General features: G+C 40.7%; 1 protein-coding gene across 1 annotated transcript in view; it reads left to right on the top strand.

The window, feature by feature from the left end:
* Nucleotides 1-19,204, top strand: part of LOC124594643 (dehydrogenase/reductase SDR family member 11-like) — a 117,937-nt gene extending 98,733 nt beyond the window's left edge. The window contains exons 5-6 of the mRNA XM_047133011.1: nt 3,253-3,396; nt 19,172-19,204. Of these exons, the coding sequence (XP_046988967.1) occupies nt 3,253-3,396; nt 19,172-19,204 (177 nt within the window). The remainder of the gene's footprint in view (nt 1-3,252; nt 3,397-19,171) is intronic.
* Nucleotides 19,205-22,963: the final 3,759 nt, after the last annotated feature.

The raw sequence follows: 22,963 nt of genomic DNA, 5'->3' as shown, positions 1-22,963 counted from the left end.
ATGACAGTACGATACAATATGAGATCCTCAGAAAATAATATTACGTTATATCAGCAAAGGCAATTGCAGTTAATCTTATGTACTATGGTCAGGGACATGAGTAAACTTGTTAAAGTGAAACGCATTTTGGAGACAAACCAAGTAGGTGGTTAAAATGACATCGGAAAATCCCATTTAACAAGAGAAAGGCGAGCTTCAGCACAGAAAGGCATAAGGCCAGAATAATACATTATTCCTTTTAACGTAAATATAGCCGGGACCAAGGGTAAGTGGCTGCACGGCATTAACAGGGCTAGACTGCCACCCAGAAAGAAAAATAAAATTCACATCTAGCGAGACAATGACAGGCTGAAGCCATACTGGGCGACGCAGACGCGACCCAGTCGGGAGATTCCCATTACATAAAAGCTTTCTCAGAACTAAAATGGTTAGATCTCTCTCTCATCTCGCGGTGCACCACACAAGTGTGTGGAAATAAGCGAGGGAATTGAGAGCTTTGGTTTCTGCAAAGTGAGGACGATACGCTTCACGTATCGTGGTGACAGATAGCAAAGTGGTAGTTATATATTCCTGCGGAAACTTTTGTGGGCAAAGGAAATGTGCACATTTCTCCAACCCTTAGCGAGTGTGCAAAAGCCATTACTTCGACTAGGGAAAAATTAACATTCTACGGAACGCAGGAAAGTTGGGACTGAGTGATTTCAGTCAAGGCCAGAGTAGGGAATTAGCGTTTCAGATCCAGCACAGAGACAACGCCATGGCAGATACGGCTTGGTAAAGTACTATCGCACATTAGGTCACAGTAAATGTTGAGTCTAGAATTTGCTCACTCCAACTTGCATACACTTTGACCATTGCATATCAAAAGCTTGGCTACTAACCTACCCTGACATTGAGTATATGAGAGTTTTTTCCATTGGGTCAAGAAGTAAATTTATTTTCCAGCAACTCAGTGCATTGACCAGCTCTGACAACGTAGATGTAAATGAGGTGATGAAAATTTTTCATCATTCTTTCCTGTGATAAAAATTTTTCAAATGTAAAGTTAACGATTTTAATAATCGTCAGTTCAATATGTCCAAGAGTTAAATATTTTGTTATTGAGTGTCAAAAGTAATTGAACATGATGGTTGCGTATCACTTGATCCCTGAAAGCACAGAAGATAAATTATATGCAGAATAAAAAAGAGAATAGCTGTTTTGTCTTTCTAGAATAGATCCCAGACTTTCACTTTTATTAATTCATGCATTCTAGTTACGTGACAGCAGCATTTCTAATGATTTTTGTTACGATCCGCTCCTAATATTAGCTGACTTACAGGGACAGGTTAATACCTATATAGAATGTCTGTTTGACACCCCAGGCTTGAGAAGACAGTTCAGATGATCTGTCCATCTGTGTGATTAGTGGTAAGCTAAGTTTACACACATTAGTACACTCACTGTGCAGATACAAAGGTCGGAATAGACAAACTGACATGATAGATATATTGTCCCATACTAACAAATATAATGACAACCTTAGAACGAACTACGAACGTACAAGAGATTGTAAATTTACTGACTGATGTAAAATTATGTCATTATTTAGCGTTTTATTTTCGATAGGTATAAAGAAAGGTCAACATGTAAATGTAAATAGAACTTTGGGAGTCGACGGAACAGGAATATATATCCCTGAGGGCCCCAATGAGCTATAAGAGATTTCTATTTGTAAAGCGTTGTACGACTTTCTATGACGTTTGCATTCGAAATGAAAGGATAAAACTTAACAGCTCACCGGCTGTCAGAAAGCTTTTACTTTTCTTTACAGTCAACCTAAAACGATCCTATAATCCAGCTGAATATGTGACGATCGATGAAATTTTGACTGCATTTAGAGGCCGTTGCTCCTCGATCCAGCGTATATCATCCAAATCCGCCAAATACGGGACAAAAATATTTGCCATGTGTGATACAAATAGTTTTTACACTTGCAATACTGAAGCGTATCAGGGAAAGCAGCCATATGGGCCGTTTCAAGAATCGAACAGCCCAGCAGAAATTGTAAAAAGGCTTGACAACAACATCGAAGGTAGACACGGATGTGTCACCACTGACAACTGGTACACGAGCTGCCAGTTAGTCCTCGCAAGAACAAAACGGAGACACCGCATGAATTTTTTCCTCTAGATGCCAACCTGTCGGCGTTTCGAAATTTGGCTTTCAAGGTAATAAACCTCTTTTTTCGGTGATACTCCTGTCCACAACGCATTATTCATATGATATCGATCCCGAAACAGGAAAGTCAATCATCGTTACTGATAGTGGATACAGTGGACAAAGTGATTGCAGGGATATTCTGTTGCCATAATTACAAGAAAGTCCGCAGCTCGTGGTCTCGCGGTAGCGTTTTCGCTTCCTGAGAAAAGGAGTCTTAACAGGACAGACAGATAAACGGATAGCAAATGACAAAGAAGACATTTTTTGAGGTGATACAGTTAAAAATTAAGAACTTGCACTGTCCTTACCTGAGAGAAGGGGTCTTAACAGGACAGACAGATAGTCGGATAGCAAATGACAAGGAAGACATTTTTTGAGGTGATACAATTAAGAACTTGCACTGTGAAACCTATCTTCATGCAAAATTGCACGATTCTAGGTCAACGAGAAGTACCCTACAGATTCTGAGTGACTTTGCGAGTATCGGAATATGTAATATGGTTCAAATGGCTCTGAACACTACGGGACTTAACATCTGTGCTCATCAGTCCCCTAGAACTTAGAACCACTTAAACCTAACTAACCTAAGGACATCACACACATCCATGCCCGAGGCAGGATTCGAACCTGCGACCGTAGCAGTCGCGCGGTTCCGGACTGAGCGCCTAGAACCGCTAGACCACCGCGGCCGGCAATATGTGATATAAATGGCCGTATCTTTTGACTAGATTGACTTAAAAGGTTAAATTTTATATATCGCCAGTGGACCGTAGACTGTAGTATTTGACATAAATTTCAACTTCATACTTCAAATCTCCCTCAGAAAAGGAAGTCTTAACGGACGGACAGACAGTCGGATAACATTAAAATTTGAAAATAAAACACTGACTCTGTTACAGGAAAGCTTCGAAGGCATCTTAAATTCAACTAAACGAAGGAGGAAGCTTTACTTGACGTTAACTGTCGTTCAAAACTTGTTTCATGCCACTTGCGTTGGATGCATTCCCCATTTTAGTCACAGTTATTCATGCTCGTACATTTATCCAACAGCAAATCTCTCCGGGGTTCGTGAAGACGGAGATCTATAACGCGGCGACTGGCCTACCGGACAACTTTTGGGACAGCCACTTCCTGGAACCAGATGACATCGCACGGGCCGTCATCTTCATGCTGTCACAGCACCCTCGCGTGCAGGTGAGTCCCCGTCCTGTACAATGAGTTTGAGGAACAGAAACTTGAAACGGGCCGTAACATCAAATAAATAAGTCCGTAGGGTGGAAATGAGCGCATGAGGAATATATGCAACGCTGCTCTAAGGCATGGATGTGAACGGTTGAAACTGGATCGTATTTATTTAAACGCGTGTTTGTAAATGACTAGTTGGTATCTGAGAAACGAATAAAACTTATTTTGATACTGAAATATGCAAATCTCAATTCACGGATATTTTGTACGGAAATATGTAGAGCCCACTCTACATCATGCGAAATCCATACTAGCTGGTACATCAAACAATTCACCTGCGAGAAGGCAATCCGTTTTCAATAAAGTTTACATATGCCATCTGACTGCAAAACAAACGACTCAGACTGAAATGTTCGTTCTGAATATAGCTAATTTTTATCTTTAGCGTTGCAAACAATCACTGTATCAGAACTGTTTTTGCGACTGTAGAGTAAATGAACATAAAAATTAACGCATCTGTCTATCTGATAAAACTGCTTGAAAATTCACAAGATAGCACTTAAGAGAAATCTTTTATGGGTAGTAAGCTTCTGAACTGATACTGATATTTTCACAAGAACACTCTGACAATCACTATGCCATACAATGGAAATGAATTTTGATGGTAATTAAATTTATTGGCCTACCTGTGCGCTCGGAACCATTGTCTGTTCTGCAACCTGTTGCTATTAAGAATATTGATCTCACTGGCCGAAACCAAATTTCATTTGCTGTACTTGCGATGTGCAACGCAAGACGGTATGTTACCGACTTTCACAAAAGGCTTCTCAGTAAACAACTCGCGATGAGCAATGTGAGCAGGCAAACACAGTCATGAAAAAAAATGAAAGTGGGGAACTAATCTTAACAACTGATAAATGTGAACAAAGACTCCAAGTATAACTATGCTTCATTAACCCGTAACAGCAATACACCCTTTCATAAAGTTCTAACAACTAGACAAGTTACCAAAATATTTCTTAACGATTTTCCTGTGTACAGTTACGTTCCTTGACACTTGTTTCTGTTATAAGACAAAACCATATGTTGCATTATAATACTTGTACAGTAAACTTCAACCATACGAAATGTTCCAACAATAAGAAATTACACAGTTACACACACACACTGATAGAAGAGATAGAGAAGATCCAATGAAGAGTGGCGTGTTTCGTCACGGGATCGGTTAGTCGGCGCGAGAGAGTCACAGAGATGCCCAACAAACTCCATTGGCAGACGTTACAAGAGAGGCGTTGTGCATCACGGAGAGATTCACTACTGAAATTTCGAGGAAGCACTTTCGGGGAAGAGTCGGACAACAAATTACTTCTCCCCACATACATCTCGCGTACTGACCATGAGGAGAAAATTCGAGAAATTACAGTCATTACAGTTGCTTACCGACAATCATTCTTCCCACGGCCTATTCGCGAGTGCAACATGACTGGAGGGCTCAGTCAGTGGTACAAAAAGTACCCTCCGCCACACACCACCACGTGGCTTGTGGAGCATGATGTAGATGTAGTTTCCGCGGGAAACCTCCACATTTCTTATCTTGTCAGTCCCTGTAGCTTACGACATCCATCTGTAGTACCATACCTCGAACGCATCGATTGTCTTCATTTACGGTTTTAACAAACTCTACATCACTCATATTCATACAATGCTATGCTTCAAACGTAGATTCACAGAAATTTCTTCCTCAAATAAAGGACAATCTTGTGCTCACTAGACTCTTCTTCTCATTTAACAGGTACTGCAGTACTTCCTCGTCTTCACTGACAAAACCAATTTCATCAGCGAATCTTATCAGTGGTAGCTTTTCACTCTGAATTTTACTCTCATTCCCGAAACTTTCTTTTACTTTCGTCATTGCTTCTGCGGTATTAAGATGGAACAGTAGGATAGAAAGACGAAATCCTTGTTTTATACTCCTTCTGTTCCGAAACTCTTCATTCTTGGTCTTCCATTCTCATTTTTCCCCCCTCTTGATTCTTGTACATTTCCTATAGCTCACACCAATTTTCTTGAGGATTTTGAAAATCTTACACAGCTTTTCATTATCGAAAGCTTTTTTAGGTCAACATTTCTTATCAACATGAAACACACTAATTTTTCCAAAGTCTTGCTTCCACTATCAATGACAATAGCGTAACTACTTCTTTTGTGCTTTTTATCTTCCCTAAAAAAACTGATCGTCATCTAAAACATCCTTAATTACCTTTGCCGTTCTGCTGTATAATTTATTACCTCAGAAGTTCTTCTGTTAACCTGATTGCGTGTTAGTTCTCGCACTTACAAGTGGCAGTCAACTGAAAACAAGATAGATGAAAAAAGTAAGTAACTGTTTATTATTTCAAAAGTAATAACCGTAATTGTTAATGCATTTATCCGACAGTGAGACAAGACCGTCATATCCTTACGGGAAACTGTTTTTTGCTGCCTACGGAACCGTAATTCCTTCCAGGCGTGCATCTCTTCATTCGAAGCAAATCTACGGCCACGAATGTCTTTCTTCAGGGTTCCTAAACTGTGTAAAACGCATGGAGAGAGATCGGGACTGTAGCTTTCCTACTGCCATTTCACCTTGAGTTCTCTTTACTTCGGATTTATTTCATTTTTAACTGATCTGTATTAGTATAATACTGTCTTTTCCATAATATTTTTATACTTCCTTCTTTCGTCGACCAATTGAAGCACTTCTGTTACCTAAGGATCCTTCATAAGTGCTTTTCTTGTACCTACGTTTGCCTGATTAGTTTCTGTGACTGGCCTGTTTAGAGACGGCCATTCCTCATCTACTGCCTACTCAGCTATTCATTATCGCAATACCTGAGCCTTAGAGAAATGCAAAAGGATCTCACACTGATTCTTTCGAACGAGTCTCTTAAACATCATTAAAAAATTGTAATCTGTGTTTCTGTCTGCTCCTGAGTACGCCTACTATCCAGTATCTGATTTCGGAATCTCCAACCATGACGTAACCCGGCTGGAATATTCCCGTATCTCCTCCTCTTGGGATTTTTCAACAGTGTATTTGCTATCATTAGCTAAGATTTGTTGCAGAACTCAACTTCCATCTCTGTTATTCCTATTATCGAGTCCATATTCTGAAACGCTGTCTTCTATTTGTTTCGCTACTGCACGATTCCAAACACCCATGATTATTATATTTTCATATCACTATACGTCATGAATTACATGTACAATATCCACTTACTCCTTTCTCTGTATGTTCGCCTTCTGCTTGTGACGTCAGCAGCAAGTCGGTACGAAGGCCGCACAAACGGTCCGAGGAAGCAAGAAAATTTACTCAATATTCACTCTGGTCAATACAATTGTACATGAGTTAAGTAATCAAAGCAGAAACAAGTTATGAATGTAGCCATAGACGTGCTAAAGGCACGTCTTCAGCATAAGGCAGACGACAAAATGCTAATAAAGGCCTCATTATCCTGAAAAACGTTTAGAATAAAATTGCAGTCCCTCCTGCATACAACTTTTGATTATTAATTCGACTAAAGCACGACATTAGCTACACTGACAACGAATATTTAATTAACTCCAAGCAGCCTGAATCTTATGACAGAGCGGGTTCCGAAGAACACGAACACTCACAGTGGTGTTCCCGGGAAAAGTATCCAGAAATTTTTAACTGCTCAGAGTCTGCCTTTTTTAATGGATGGAGACTCCTGGCCCAGTCGAACAAAAGCTAAAAGAGCCGATGGGTGTCTGGCGAGACTCTTGGAAAGACGGGATGTCCGTTACAGGGCGTGTCTGAAGAGGACTCAAAAGAAAATTTCCACGGCTGTACTCAGAAAAGAAAGAAACTACCCTGATTCGTACCGGTATTAGTAGACCACAGTGTTATTGTACCCGGGGGTGAGAGAACTTTGGTCAGACTATCGCGAGTCAACTTGCGTATTTAGGGCTGATAGTAAATCCACAAGTAATCTGAAAGCGTGAACACTGCGATGCGTTTTTTAGTCACCAATTTATTTTTTTACGGCAGTGTCACCACGTTACCGATAATGGCCAAGTGCAATAATATCGTGGTTAAGTAGTACATATACACACTCAATCACCAACCCATCCATACACTACAGAGCTTCTTCATGTAGGACAGGAGTTGCTGAAATGAGGCACAAATAAAACAATCTGGGCACTGCGAATTCTTTCTCCACGCACAGGACACAAATGTGACAAAGGATAGCAGAAAATTAAGCTGGTAGGCTGATTTCAAAACAAACAAAATATAATAAAAGGAATTTATATGGAAGGAGGTAAAAATAGGACCCTTTCACGTCACACATTTACCAAACATAGATCAACACATGTGAATATTCAGGTTTTGGCGGCGCAAAGACTGTTGCATTAAGTTTCGCGTGTGCAGCCGCAATAATTCTCCTTCCTCTTTTGTTATTTCAGCTGTATAACGTTCAGCTATCTTCAGAGTGAGCCGCAAGACTGCGGCTCCAGTGCTCGCTTTGTCTTGCGGCTCGCTCTGAAGATGGCTGAACGTTATACGGCCGAAATAATAAAAGAAGAACGAGAATTCTTGCGGCTGCACACCCGAAACTTAATGGAATAGCTCACTACAGTTGGAGCTTGGCCATCATCTACACGAGAATTTCAAACACTGAAGAGCCAAAACAACTGGTAGACCTGCCTAAAAAAATGGTTCAAATGGCTCTGAGCACTATGGGACTTAACATCGATGGTCATCAGTCCCCTAGAACTTAGAACTACTTAAACCTAACTAACCTAAGGACATCACACAACACCCAGTCATCACGAGGCAGAGCAAATCCCTGATCCCGCCGGGAATCGAACCCGGGAACCCGGGCGTGGGAAGCGAGAACGCTACCGCACGACCACGAGCTGCCTAATATCGTTTAGGGCCCCCATGAGTACACAGAAATGCTGCAACCCCATGTGGCAAGGATGCGACTAATTTCTGAATTGAATTGGGGCTGGAGGGAATTGACACCATGAACCCTGAAGCCTCTCTGTAGCAATTCTGGACGTGTAGGGTGTCGCATTGTCCTGCTGGAATTGACCTTGCCCGTCGGAATGCACAATGGACATGAATGGATGCAGGTGATCAGACCGGATGTTTACGTACGAGTCACCTGTCAGAGTCGTATCTAGACGCATCGGAAGTCCCATATCACGCCAACTGCGCATGCCCCACACCATTACAGAGCCTCCACCAGCCTCCACAGAGCCTCCACATGCAAGGTCCATGCACTCGTGTACACGAGTGGGCCTTCGGCTCCGAAAATCCATTTCGATGATGTTTCGTTGAATGGTTCGTACGCTGCCACTTGTTGATGGCCAAGCACTGAAATCTGCAGCAATCTGCGGAAGGGTTGCACTTCTGTCGCGTTGAACGATTCTCTTCAGTTGTCGTTGTTCTCATTCTTGCAGGATCTTTTTCCGGCCGCAGGGATGTCGTAGACTTGACGTTTTACCGGATTCGTGATATTCACGGTGCAGTAGTGAAATGGTCGTACAGGAAAATCCCTACTTCATCGCTATCTGGGAGATGCAGCGTCCCATCGCTCGTGCGCCGACTGAAACACTACGTTCCAACTCACTTAAATCTTGATAAACTGCCATTGTAGCGGCAGTAACCGATCTATCAACTGCGCCAGACACTTTGAAACGCCCCCGTAGAAAACTTAATGAATTACTGTGCTGATAAACCTCTTACATTATTTGATTTTCAAACAGCTGAGCAGAACTGAACGTACTCAGACATTTCGCTCTTTACCTATTCTGATCAACACTAAACTGACAGCCAATATTTTTAGCGCAACGCAATCTGACTTTTAATAATCCCTACAAATAATGGCCCTGACTAACCTATACCTTTCACAAATCACTTACCTCACAAAAATCTTCGTTACTGAAGCTACTGCAATACAGCGAGCCCCACTACTGCCAGCTAAATAAAAGATTCAAACTACTGAAGGCACTAACTACTGATAGGCATAGTCAGCAAATGAAAGATTTTGATAGAGAACAAACAATATATTTACCTTAATAGTGTTCAAAAGTCATAATATATATAGTAGTTCATGACATCCATTCTTACAAATGTACTGTTTCTGATGGACACACGTCCAGATCATTCGCTCTCAAAAATGCGCCATCTCACTTCCCCACATCCACCACTGCTGGCGGCTCACCTCCAACTGCGCGACGCTACGCGCTGTTAACAACCAACAGCCCAACACTACAATAGCGAACAACAATGCAAACCAGCCACAGACTGTACACAGCACAGCCAGTGATTTTCATACAGAGCGCTACGTGGCGTTACCAATAAAAAACCCTAAACAGCCCCCATGCTCCCCACAAAAAATTTTACAAATTGTTTTGGCCACTGGCCAATAATGATTTGAAGAAATTTTTCATAATTACAATAACAAAGATATCAAATGCACACACTTACTGATACAATGTTGGTCAAAAGCTAAAATTTTCTCACAGTCCATAAAGACAGTCCTGATCGTTCATCACAGTAAAATAGCAGTGTTTTTCTCAAAGTCTGAGCAGTAAAAGAGAATGCACACGGAAGTAGTGGATTTCCATGCAGTCTTGAAGAAGTAGTGCTGTCCTTCCAACGGAAAGCCAGTGCTGACTCTTGACATGCAGACAGATAATGGGCCACAACAGAGCAAATCCACAGCAGAGTCAGTCGAAGTTTTGAAGAGTATTGGTAGGTAGGTCACCACAGAGCAGACCCACTGTAGTCCTGGTGGAGAGTATGGTATTGGTGGGCCACCAGAGGTGCAGACCCACTGCAGTCCTTGTAGAAATAATGGTATTGGTGAGTCATCAAAGGTGTAGACCCACTTAGTCCTTGTAGAAATGGCTAGCAGCCATCCGTTGCGACTGTGCAGGTGCACAATCACCATAGAAGAGTCTTGTGGACAATATAGCAAGTCCATGAACCACCACTTGTGCACTCACAAAAAAATGTATTTGAAATGTCCTTAGAATCAGCAATGCTGTTATCCAGTCCCTTGCTGAATTATTAACACACGTACAAACACTATCAGTCCCTACTTCTCACATATTGTCCATATACTATGACCAACAGAAACGTGTGCAGTGAAATGTAACTTACAAGTTGCTTAATTTGATGAACTGGTGTCAATTACAATTTTATAACATAAGAACACAATAATAAAGGTACAGAAAACATCATTAAAACATAATAATACAGATAACATTTGTAGTAATACAGGCTTTACAAAACAATAGAAATAAACATATACATCTGAGTTACAGGAATTATGACATAAGTAAATATATAAAATAATGAGAATAATTTTCGAAACATTAATTTCACCCATAAGCATTAAAACAGAACAGAATTAATAATGTGTAACATCTTTACAAAGTAAATAACATATTATTAGAAAAATTCTACAACATAACTCTTATTAGCTAAACACATAAAGACAGGAAAAACACAAATACACAAGAGTACACAAACACATAGCAGAATAACACAGGAGGAAAGGACAGGGTTTGTTTTCAGTGTAACATTTGGTACTGCAGTCCAACCCAAAACTTCCTTCCATACATCTTTCGCCTTATTTCAACATTTGTTTCCTAGCATGCTTTCTGTATTTATATGTTCACATATTTCCTACCTCATTATTTATTTTCCATTATCTTACCTCATCATTTATTTCCAAGAAAATCCTACCTAAACCTGTTGTTCCTAAACCCTACTTTTTTGTTCATATCCTCTTTCAAAATACTTTTTGGCCAAACCATTTTCTTATAGCTTCTCAATGCATTTCTTCCAATTCATCACAACTCGTTCTCTTATATAGCCTACCCCATCTTAAGCTGACTTAAATCTACTGAGCTCAGATGCTAAACTAAGGGACGAGACGATGCAGCAACACAAAACAATTTTACACAAACAGCAATGACAAAAAAAAAGTGCAAACTGGCAAAGCAAGCATCAGTAAATCTAAACTAACAGAGCAAATGCAACATTACAACTAATATGAGTCAATGTGCAGCAACAAGAAAAATAAATCAGTAGTAAAACTGGCTTAACAGAGTAATACAAAGTGAAATTCAGTAACACGATGCCTGGCAAACAGCAGCAGCAAATGCAATAACTTATACCTAAACATGACAAACCCAAAAGCAGAAATAAAGTACACTAAAGACAACAATGCAGATAAGGGAAATGTCTATCCACATCTTAAGGTCTATGTAATTAAAGTGGTGCACCACAAAAACTTATTCTACAATAAATTACCAAGTACTTGAAAAGAAAATTATGTATGCAGTTACTGTTATTAGTCCCTTCTTATTGTTCTTTCCTTTCCAAGTGCTCCTTTTTCGAAGAATGTGGATCATAAAATTATTATTTAATAGATCTGTTGACAGAAAGTGTTCACATTAGCAGATGCATTTAATTTCATTTTATAAAACCAATGCTGCAACACAGCTGGAAACCAGATATCAAATGAAATAAGCAACTATGTACAAAGTAAAGCATAAAAATATCATTCAATAGTCACGAGGCATTTCATAACTTAGTAGAAATTCTCTCAACTCTCGTAGAAAGACGCTTGTCATAATCAGGTGTGCAGATGTAAGTATTTTTCCAAGGAATGAGCATGTCGTATTTGTGATGCTTTCTAGAAAGGAATGTCACTAGTGAGGTTAGGTTAATGGCCTCTCCTTTTTTTTGTTGTGCCTCTGAAAGGCAATTTATTTTTTTTTCTGAGGTGCCTGTCGCATAGCTTTGCGCCCACAGCGCATTATGTCAAGGTCACTTGGCTTTCTTACCGAAATATTTACGACAGCAGTTTCCACTACAGTGACAGTCTCATATAACAAATTTCACAGGTCAAGAATGTGAGTTACAAATGTGTAGAAACAAAATCCTATTAATATAACAGCGTCCAAAAAATTTTCGTCAGCATTGTAATACATTCACACATTTACAGACATTTCATAACTCTTAAAGTACGATTCTTGGTTTCCAACAACCTTTTTCACAAATCAGAGTCCCTAACCACTACTCATTACTCCTTACCTTATTACACATATACATATTCGTCGACACTTCTTCAATATTTCATCATAATAAATACATAGCATAATCAAATTCCTCATATAGCATCAGCTTATTGATCATATACATACCTGAACAGCACAATACATATCATCGTTGTAATAATAATATCATAACACCTCAGTAAAATCTCAAAAATGTTGTAGCTTTCTGCAATAATGTCAAAACCTAAAAAAAATTCTCTGCTCATTTAAATAGTGTCATCTACCTCAAATGTACTTTAAAAATCATGATCCCATACCACATATCATTCAAAGCTCTCATGATATCACAATGGTTCCGAAAAAATGTGAACAGTTCACACAGTACAGACAAAATACAATTTCATAAGTGTGAAGTTATCCAACTGTGTAATTGCGTAAACATGTATCACTGACATAGTAAAAAAAATGTTTGTTTCTCTGTTAAATAATCAGATAGCTGTGTAATTCTGTGTTAGAGAAATATGGTACCGATGTGTAAAGTTGTATAAACAAATACGATATTAGCTAGGGCTCCTTGTGCTTGCCAAACACATGGTACACAAAGTAAGCGTGTACCCCCCTGAGGATTAATGTAATTACACCCTCAGGTGTTACAGATTACAGCAATGGAATGAAATGTATCAGGGACAACCTTGTATAATTGTAATTCAAAAATCTTTAAAAATAAATGTTTTAAGTACAAAATTAATCACTCAAATGCGTGTCCTTTAGCGCTAAATGTGCATCTTGCTATAAAATAATTCTGTGGAAGTGTCGTAGTTATCGTCCTCCAAAAACTAAGTTCTGCAGACGTCAATGTACTTACCTCATGATAAACAAAACTGAAATGCTATGCGTATAGATATCGTAGTTATTATGTACATTACCATGATCAAGAAAGTACTATGCTGTAACGTATTGTTGTGCTACGAAAAAGGTTGTCACATTGTAGCCATATCACAAAAGTTACTACTAAAACATGTTTTACTTTCCAGAAGAATTCAGAAAAACAGATACACTGCAAAAGCAACAATGTAAATTGTGTCACACATTAGTAGCGCCGTGATATAATCGTGTAGCTGTCAAAGAAACCAAATGCTAAGTTATCTTTAATCCCACAGAAAGTACTTCAAATAAAGAATGTATTTTCAAGTAAACCAAAATGTTGCATTAAAATCTCATTAGCAGTACCTGTATGTGTTCTAAGTATGTAAGCCTTTTAGTCCTTACATAATCGTGCAACTAACAAGCAAGAATGTACACACACAATAACACTGTGACACCTGTTCACTATAACAATGCATTCGTAATTACTGTCTAAATATGTTCCCTAGGTTCTAGACTGGATAGTTTATTTTGAAGCATTCTTGCATGTTGACAGTTTCTCAGTGTGACGAATTGTACTAGTAGCGTGAAGTGAAAAATTTTATGGCAAAGACTAAGTTAAAAAGCAGATTATCTTTCAATAAACGGTTTTACATGTGAAATGTGGTGCAATCCTTTACTCTTCCTAGTACACAGAGTTTCAACTTCAATGCAATTATCATGCGGTACACGTCGGTAAAGAATACTGGAATTTTTCTCAAGGTTAGCGTCTATGTAATTTTTCTCTGAGCCAGCCAGCGCACGTGGCTCCCTGCGGTGCGAGTCATTGTCTGTCTCTTTGTTGGCACGCGCGTTATTGGGATTTGGAGATCTAACTTCTACAAATTCACCTTGTCGAGAGGGCCCTGCCCTGTTTGAATCCCGCCAGTTCCGATGCAATTCAAGTCTGTCGTTACGATCATATCGTCTGTCGTCATGTCGGTAGATTCCATAGTCTCTTTCTTGTCGGTCATGTGGTGGAGAATTCTCCCTGAATCCTAATGCGTGCTGGACCGTTGCGTCTGAAGTTATTCTGTCTCCCTTGATAATAATTATTTTGGTTCCCATATTGTCTGTTTCTCTGATTCTCTCTGTGATAGTCATTACCGCAGAGAGGTGATCTTTCTGTGTAATTATTACTACTCTGCCAACGGTTGTCATATGGGTGGTGTCTGTTTTCGTCACGATTTACGTTGTAAAAATAGCCTTGTCGTGTCCAGTTATTATTTCTTGCATCGCGGAATTGTGACGAATGTGACCTGTAATTGTTGTGCTCCTGTTTTCGCGTTCCGCGATTGTCAGTGTCAATTTCCAGTTCTTGTAAGAGTCCCTGAAAAGCTTAAATGTCGTCTTTGCAACGTCCTGCCAAAATAGTATGTCGTAAATGTTCAGGCAATTTGATTAAGCAAATGCGGATGAGTTCTGAGGGGCTGCAAGGGTTTGACAGGTACTGATTCTTGTGCAACATGTCTTCAAAATATTTCACAAGACTGGAAAATTCAGATTGTTCGAAATGTTTCATCATTATGATGCTATGTTTTACTCGGTCTTGTGTGGCTTGAGAGCAATACGTTGAGAGGAAGGCATGATAAAATTCTCCTTGACTGTGGCAATCGTGAATTACCGATCGCATTCTTACAGCTGGTTCATTCTCCAAGTAGCCACACATAAATACTAACCTGTACTCCAATGACCAGTTGGGAGGAAAACAATGAGAGAATTGATGAAGCCACGCTTGTGGATGAATGTCGTTGCAGGAATTCTTAAATGTTTTGAATTTACGTGTAGTAATGAACAGCTTATAGTCAGAATCATTGTGTCGGCGAGTCGCATATCGGTCATTGTTACGTAGTTTCGGCGGTTCCATCTCAAAATTCGGTGCACCTTGCCAATTTTTTTCATAATTTCCGAAATGCCCTGTGTTATCATTTTGTGGCTTTTCCGTATTTCTAAGTCCCTCATCCCGTGTTAGAGCGCGAGTGTCCTCTGAAATATGTAATTCTTGTATTACTTGTGCCAACTGATCTTGTACTTCCCGGAATTCTCTTTGGTGTTGCGTATTAATCTGATTCTCATTTTGTTTGAATTTCCTAATTTGTTCGTACTCTTCTGTGTCATTAAAGACTACCGGTCTTGCGTCATTCAGATTATCATCTACCTTCGAAGATAAATTATTTAGCTGATCCGAAAGTTCGACTACTTTCTCTGATAATGAACTATTTCCCCCATGTGTCTTTCTGAACCGATTTTCAGAGTATCTACTGTGTCCTTTAAGTTTTCCTGAGTTTTTGCAAGTAGCGTAACCGAATCCGTAGATGCAACTGAGTCAATTTTAGGCCACAAGTACTCATGATTTTCATGAATAATGGTTTGCAGTTCTTTTATGGCTGCTTCGTGATTCTGTAATGCATTTTCATGCCGCGAAAAAATAGGTTAAAAATACTCACAAATGTGTGTTTTTACGTCATTACAGACTTTTTGACATTTCGATTCAATGTTATGTAACTCAGTAGTTAAATCTTCACGTGTTTGTTCAAGTGTGGTGTCTAGCTTTTGAAGATTTTGTTCCATTATGTCTAACTTCCGAAGATTTTCTTCCATTGTGTCTAACTTTTGAAGCTTTTGCTGTGTTTGTCTTTGATTTTGTTCCATTGTGTGTAACTGTTGCTGTGTTTGTCTCTGATTTTGTTTCATTTGTTGCATTAATTGCAATAATAATGTATTAGTGTCTGGAATCTGTTCCTCTATGCTTTTCGGCAGTGCATTTGCACCGGCAGCATTCACATTTTGACAAGCAGAAAATGTGTCTTGACTTATTTGAGAAAACGGTGAGGACGGAAAACCTGAATCTACAGTATTTGCAAGATTGTGTCGTGTCATTTCGGATTTCTGAGGCGAGCTGTTGCCGACCGATCGATCGATAATGCTTCCCTGTTCACTAATTGTTTCACTGCCTACACCATTATTTGCAGCCCGCTCCATTTCCCTATGCACAATTACCAAATTACTCGGCGGCGCTAACATACTGCTTTCGTCTTCACTGTCATTTCTCAGTTTACTTTGGAACCTAGTATTACGTTTTTCACACGCCATTATTGTCACAATATTTCACACAACAACACAAAAAAGCACAATTTGAAGAGCAAAATCAGGAAACACATTAACATAGCATTGAAAATAATATCTCGTTAATTGCAAGCGCAGCTGCGAAACACTTGGTGCAAATCTATATGCATGCCACAACTGTTTTATTGTACAAGAATGAAAAACTACAACCACAAAGGAAATTCTCTCTACAACTACGCGCTAGCAATAAACAAAGGCTGCACTAATTACACAAACTACAAGAAAAAATCAGAAGATTCCAGTGAGGTATCCTCGGCTAAGGGTCGACATATGAAGCGTCCCCTTAGAAAACTTAATCAATTACTGTGCTGATTAACCTCTTACATTATTTGATTTTCAAACAGCTGAGCAGAACTGAACGTATTCAGACATTTCGCTCTTTACCTATTCTGATCAACACTAGACTGACAGCCAATATTTTTAGCGCAACGCAATCTGACTTTTAATAATCCCTACAAATAATGGCCCTGACTAACATTAACCTATACCATCCCATGTAGGCTTTCACGGCCGGCGTCTTCATCAGTAAACACTTCCGGGCTAAATTGCCGTGGTCGATCTGTAGAACTTCTTTTCCCTGACGTTTCGTTCTCAACTACAGAGAACATCTTCCGAGTTGAGTCGACGACTGGCTGCTAGGAGCTGGGGCCGCCGCTTATATGGAGATCGTAGAGGGCGCCACCGCACGTCACATGACGTCGATGTGTAGCTATCTCTGGCTATCGTCTGTTCTCTCGATTGCAGGCAATCGATTGTCACGTGATTGATGCAACGTCGACCGCCATATCTTGTCCAATTTTAATCCTTCTTCTTTACGATTAAAATTGTATTGATGTTTGTGGATTTCAATTGCCTCTCTATACATACGTGTATAATGATGCGACGTCCTCGCTAGCACGCTTGTCTCACCAAATTACGTATGTATAGAGCGGCAATTGAAATCCACAAACATCAATACAATTTCAATCGTAAAGAAGAAGGATTAAAATTGGACAAGATATGGCGGTCGACGTTGCATCAATCACGTGACAATCGATTGCCTGCAATCGAGAGAACAGACGATAGCCAGAGATAGCTACACATCGACGCCACGTGACGTGCGGTGGCGCCCTCTACGATCTCCATATAAGCGGCGGCCCCAGCTCCTAGCAGCCAGTCGTCGACTCAACTCGGAAGATGTTCTCCGTAGTAGAGAACGAAACGTCAGGGAGAAGAAGTTCTACAGATCGACCACGGCAATTTAGCCCGGAAGTGTTTACTGATGATTAACCTATACCTTTCACAAATCACTTACTTCACAAAAATCTTCGTTACTCAAGCTACTGCAATACAACGAGCGCCACTACTGCCAGCTGAATAAAAGATTCTAACTACGGAAGGCACTAACTACTGATAGGCATAGTTAGCAAATGAAATATTTTGATAGAGAGCAAACAATATATTTACCTTAATAGTGTTCAAAAATAATGTATATAGCAGTTCATGACATCCATTCTTACAAATGTACTGTTTCTGATGGACACACGTCCAGATCATCCGCTCTCAAAACTCCGCCATCTCACTTCCCCACATCCACCACTGCTGGCGGCTCACCTCCAACTGCGCAACGCTACGCGCTGTTAACAGCCCAACACTACAATAGCGAACAACACTGCAAACCAGCCACAGACTGCACACAGCACAGCCAGTGATATTCTTACAGAGCGCTACGTGGCGTTACCAATAAAAAAAACTAAACAGCCTACTTACAACTTGTTGTCTTATATACGCGTTGCTGACAGCAGCGCCATACTCTACCTGTTTACATATCTCTGTATTTGAGTACGCATGCCTATACCAGTTTCTTTGGCGCTTCAGTATAGGAGACATCTACATCTCGCTGTACAAATTGTTGTGAACCGCTGTAGTCAGATTCTCGCCAGTTGGCATAAACGTATCGTCTCATTCATCTACCTTCTAAAGTTGTACAGGCTCCAATGTGTGCGATACCTAGGAAAAAAGAGGAAGATAGTGGTTAGTATCCAGCATTAACAACAATGAAACATACTGGTAAAATGAAATACAGCATGAAATAAATAATAAGTGAAACATAATATTTCTCTGCCTCGTGATGGCTGGGTGTTGTGTGATGTCCTTAGGTTAGTTAGGTTGAAGTAGTTCTGAGTTCTAGGGGACTGGTGACCATAGATGTTAAGTCCCTTAGTGCTCAGAGCCATTTGAACCATTGAAACATAATATTGAATAAACATTACTGCTCTTTCATGCTTATGCGCCTAATGACGACTTGTAAAATACAGCCTTATGAGCCGCTAGAATACACACTATGTTACTGAAAGTCAATTCTTTCCTGTATTTCTCGAGATCAATAAACTACCTGGGCGACCACCAGGTAGCACATGGTTAAATGACAATACGAAATGGAAAGGGCTAAATTGGATATGGGAAGGTTGAATATTTTACAGTAGTCTGGAGAAGACATTTCTCCAACAGCGAATGGACACTCTATATTTGCTAAATTCCTCTGAACTTTAGACACTCGACTGCTTGTTTCGCGTATATATTGAATAGGACGAAGTAATGTGCATGTGCATTGTCTCCTATAATTGCGCTGCCTTTTCTGTAGAGTACAACTTTAATGTATTTTGTCAAATGTAATGATTTTGTGTTGCAGAGCAATGAGCAACTAACTGCCTACAACGTTTAATGTTACAGGTGTATGACATCATCATACGACCAACAGGATCTCATCCCTAGCTTCTGCAGCAGTTGATGCCTCGCAGAACAATCACTTCCAGTAGTATGACCATTCACGGTGTCGGTAATAGGTGGTTTTGTGCTCTTCAAATAAAGTCATTTCAACATGTGTGTGATATGTTTTTGTTTGCTGCAAAGGGGTAGCATATATCTATATTATTAAACAATTAAAACGGTCACCCGATAACCACGCCACTATTTCCCACTACGTGATTGCTAGCCACAGCTTATTGGGACAGAAAAAACTTGATTTTCCGTATTTCACACAATTTTTGACCAAATTTCAGAATCTAAAATGTTTTGCGAAGTACTCACTAAGAAGAATAATTTTAAGTTAACGGTTTAACACAAGTCAAGTATTAAAATTAGACACTCTGTATTTGTCTGGCGCGCAAATTACCCAGACTATATTCATTGTACTCTGACAGGGAAAAAATCGCAGCACCAACAAGGAGTTTTGCGACGTTAAAGAAAGTTGGTAGGCAGGTTTCTACAACTATCACGCCATTCCCATAAGACTGGCACTAGTAGCGCCACTATGAGGATGCAAATCAGATTTGCTTTAATCACACACTGTAACGGTCGTGAGCACTAGTTACCTTCAAGATTGGACGTGGCGAGTTGATGTTGTATAATAATGCTTTTAAGGTGACAAAGAACGCCATTATCAACACCTAACTGTGTTTGAACGCGGCCGTGTGATAGGTCTACGAGAAGCTGGATGTTGCTTCTACGATACGGCAGAAAGACTTCACAGGAATGTGGCCAATGTACATGAGAAAGACGAAATTAATGAGAAGTAGCAGAAATGAGAACACCGAGAAACTTAACATCAGTATTGATGGTCACGAAGTAGATGAAATTAAGGAATTCTACTACCTATGCAGCAAAATAACTATAGATAGACGGACCAGGACGAACATCAAAAGGATATTCCTGCAAAAGACAAGTTTACTAGTATCAAACACAGACCTTAATTTGAGGAAGAAATTTCTGAGAATGTACAATTGGAGAACAAGCATTGTATGGTAGTGAAACATGGACTGTGGGAAAACCGGAACAGAAGAGAATCGAAGCATTTGAGACGGGGTGCTACAGAAGAATGTTGAAAATTACGTGGACTGATAAGGTAAGGAATGAGGAGATTCCGCGCAGAATTGGAGAGGAGAGGAATATGTGGGAAAGACTGAAAAGGAGAAGGGACAGGGTGATAGGACACCTGTTAAGACATCAGGGAATGACTTCCATGGTACTAGAAGGAACTGTAGAGGACGAAAAATGTAGGGGAAGACAGAGATTGGAATACGCCCAGCAAATAATTGACCACATAGGTTGTAAGTGCTACTCTGAGATGGCGCAGGAGAGGAATTCGTGGTGGGCCGCATCAAGCCAGGCAGAAGACTGATGACCCAAGAAAAGAAAAATAAATAAATGAAAATAAAAATAAAGAAGAGAGAACTATCCTTATATCTAATTTTCTTCCAGTTGTAGTGTACTGAACACCAGTGTCTGGTTTCGATAGTTGAAACTACAAATACCCATGGAGAAATACTTCTCAACAAGTCACCAACTTTCCTGTACAGTGAAACTCTGCTGCTCTCAGAATTTTCCTTATCAGTTAATTTGCTCTCACCTCTATGACGATCTGATATTTCACCTCTAATTTCGTTAGGTGAAACATCAATTCCTTTGCAACACTCGCATTAACCTCCAAAAGTGGTTCCAACTGTTGCCTAATCAATACATTTCCAGCTTCGTTTTCTGTCAACTGATTCAAATTTACCGCAGGCAAGACCTCGTCATTTCGTTAACTATCTCTTCATCACTGTTGTCCTGATACTCTCTCAGCACTGTCGTTTTATTCAAACCAACAAAAGACAGCATCTCATCTACTTCCTTAACTACACACAGCCGGGCGGCGTGGCCGCGCGATTCTAGGCGCTACAGTCTGGAACCGAGCGACCGCTACGGTCGCAGATTCGAATCCTGCCTCGGGTATGCATGTGTGTGATGTCCTTAGGTTAGTTAGGTTTAATTAGCTCTAAGTTCTAGGCGACTGATGACCTCAGAAGTTAAGTCGCATAGTGTTCAGAGCCATTTGAACCATTGAACTACACACATAAAAAAAGTTTTGCATCGCCCCCGTTCCCAGGACTCCTGAACACAGATGTTGACTGTGGATATTGTATCAAGGCACAGTCCCTCTGACATTTCAGAGATGTCACTAAACCCGCCCAAAGATGTATACAACCATGGATGAGTATTGCCTATTTGACGGAGGGGATCCGACAGCCGATCAGTTACAGTCATTCCACCAGGAAGGAGGTACACAACTCGTGTTGTCTGTAGTCCAACCATGCCTAGATGGTAAATACCGCGGTTCGAGCGCGTCCGCATTGTTACTTTGTGCCAGGAAGGGCTCTCTACAAGGGAAGTGTCCAGGTGCCTCGAAGTGAACCAAAGCGATGTTGTTCGAACATGGAGGAGATACAGGGAGACAGGAACTGTCGATGACATGCCTCGCTCAGGCCGCCCAAGCGCTACTACTGCAGTGGATGACCGCTACCTACGGATTATCTTTCGAAGGAACCCTGACAGCAATGCTACCATGTTGAATAATGCTTTCCGTGCAGCCACAGGTGAGGTCCATCTCTGCAACCACGACACCATGCAGCGCAGTACAGATGGGCCCAACAATATGCTGAATGGACCGCTCAGGATTGGCATCACGTTCTCTTCACCGTTGACTGTCTCATATGCCTTCAACCAGACAGTCGTCGGAGACGTGTTTGGAGGCAATCCGTTCAGGCTGAAAGCCTTAGAAATACTATCCAGCGAGTGCAGCAAGGTGGAGGTTCCCTGCTGTGGGGCCGGCGTACGCAGCTGGTGGTCATGGAAGGCGCCGTAACGGCTATACGATACGTGAATGCCGCCGGCCGCGGTGGTCTCGCGGTTAAGGCGCTCAGTCTGGAACCGCGCGACTGCTACGGTCGCAGGTTCGAATCCTGCCTCGGGCATGAATGTGTGTGATGTCCTTAGGTTAGTTAGGTTTAAGTAGTTCTAAGTTCTAGGGGACTGATGACCAGAGATGTTAAGTCCCATAGTGCTCAGAGCCATTTGAACCATTTTTTTATACGTGAATGCCATCCTCCGACCGACAGTGCAACCACATCGGTAGCATATTGGCGAGGCATTCGTCTTCATGGACTACAATTCGCGCCACCATCGTGCACGTCTTGTGAATGACTTCCTTCAGAATAACGACATCGTTCGACTAGAGTGGCCAGCATATTCTCCAGACATGAACCCTATCCAACATGCCTGGGACAGGTTGAAAAGGCCGAATCGCAGTTGAGGAGTGGGACAATCTGGAGCAACAGTGCCTTGATGAACTTGTGGATAGTATGCCACGACGAATACAGGCATGCTTCAATGCAAGACGACGTGCTGTTGGGTATTAGAAGTATCGATTTGTACAGCAATCTGGACCACCACCTCTGAAGGTCTCGTTGTATGGTGGTACAACATGCACTGTGCGGTTTTCATGAGCAATAAAAAGGGCGGAAATGATGTTTGTGTTGATCTCTATTCCTATTTTCTGTAAAGGTTCCGGAACTCTTCAAACCGAGGTGATGCAAAACTTTTTTTGATGTGTGTATTTCTCTATCACTAGTCTCCTGATACGCTGTTAGTTCACCCACACTTAATA

This window comes from Schistocerca americana, chromosome 2 (genome assembly GCF_021461395.2).
Source record: "Schistocerca americana isolate TAMUIC-IGC-003095 chromosome 2, iqSchAmer2.1, whole genome shotgun sequence".
Classification (NCBI taxonomy): domain Eukaryota; kingdom Metazoa; phylum Arthropoda; class Insecta; order Orthoptera; family Acrididae; genus Schistocerca; species Schistocerca americana.
Note: the sequence above shows the minus strand (reverse complement) of the source record. Positions and strands in the feature narration are given on the sequence as shown.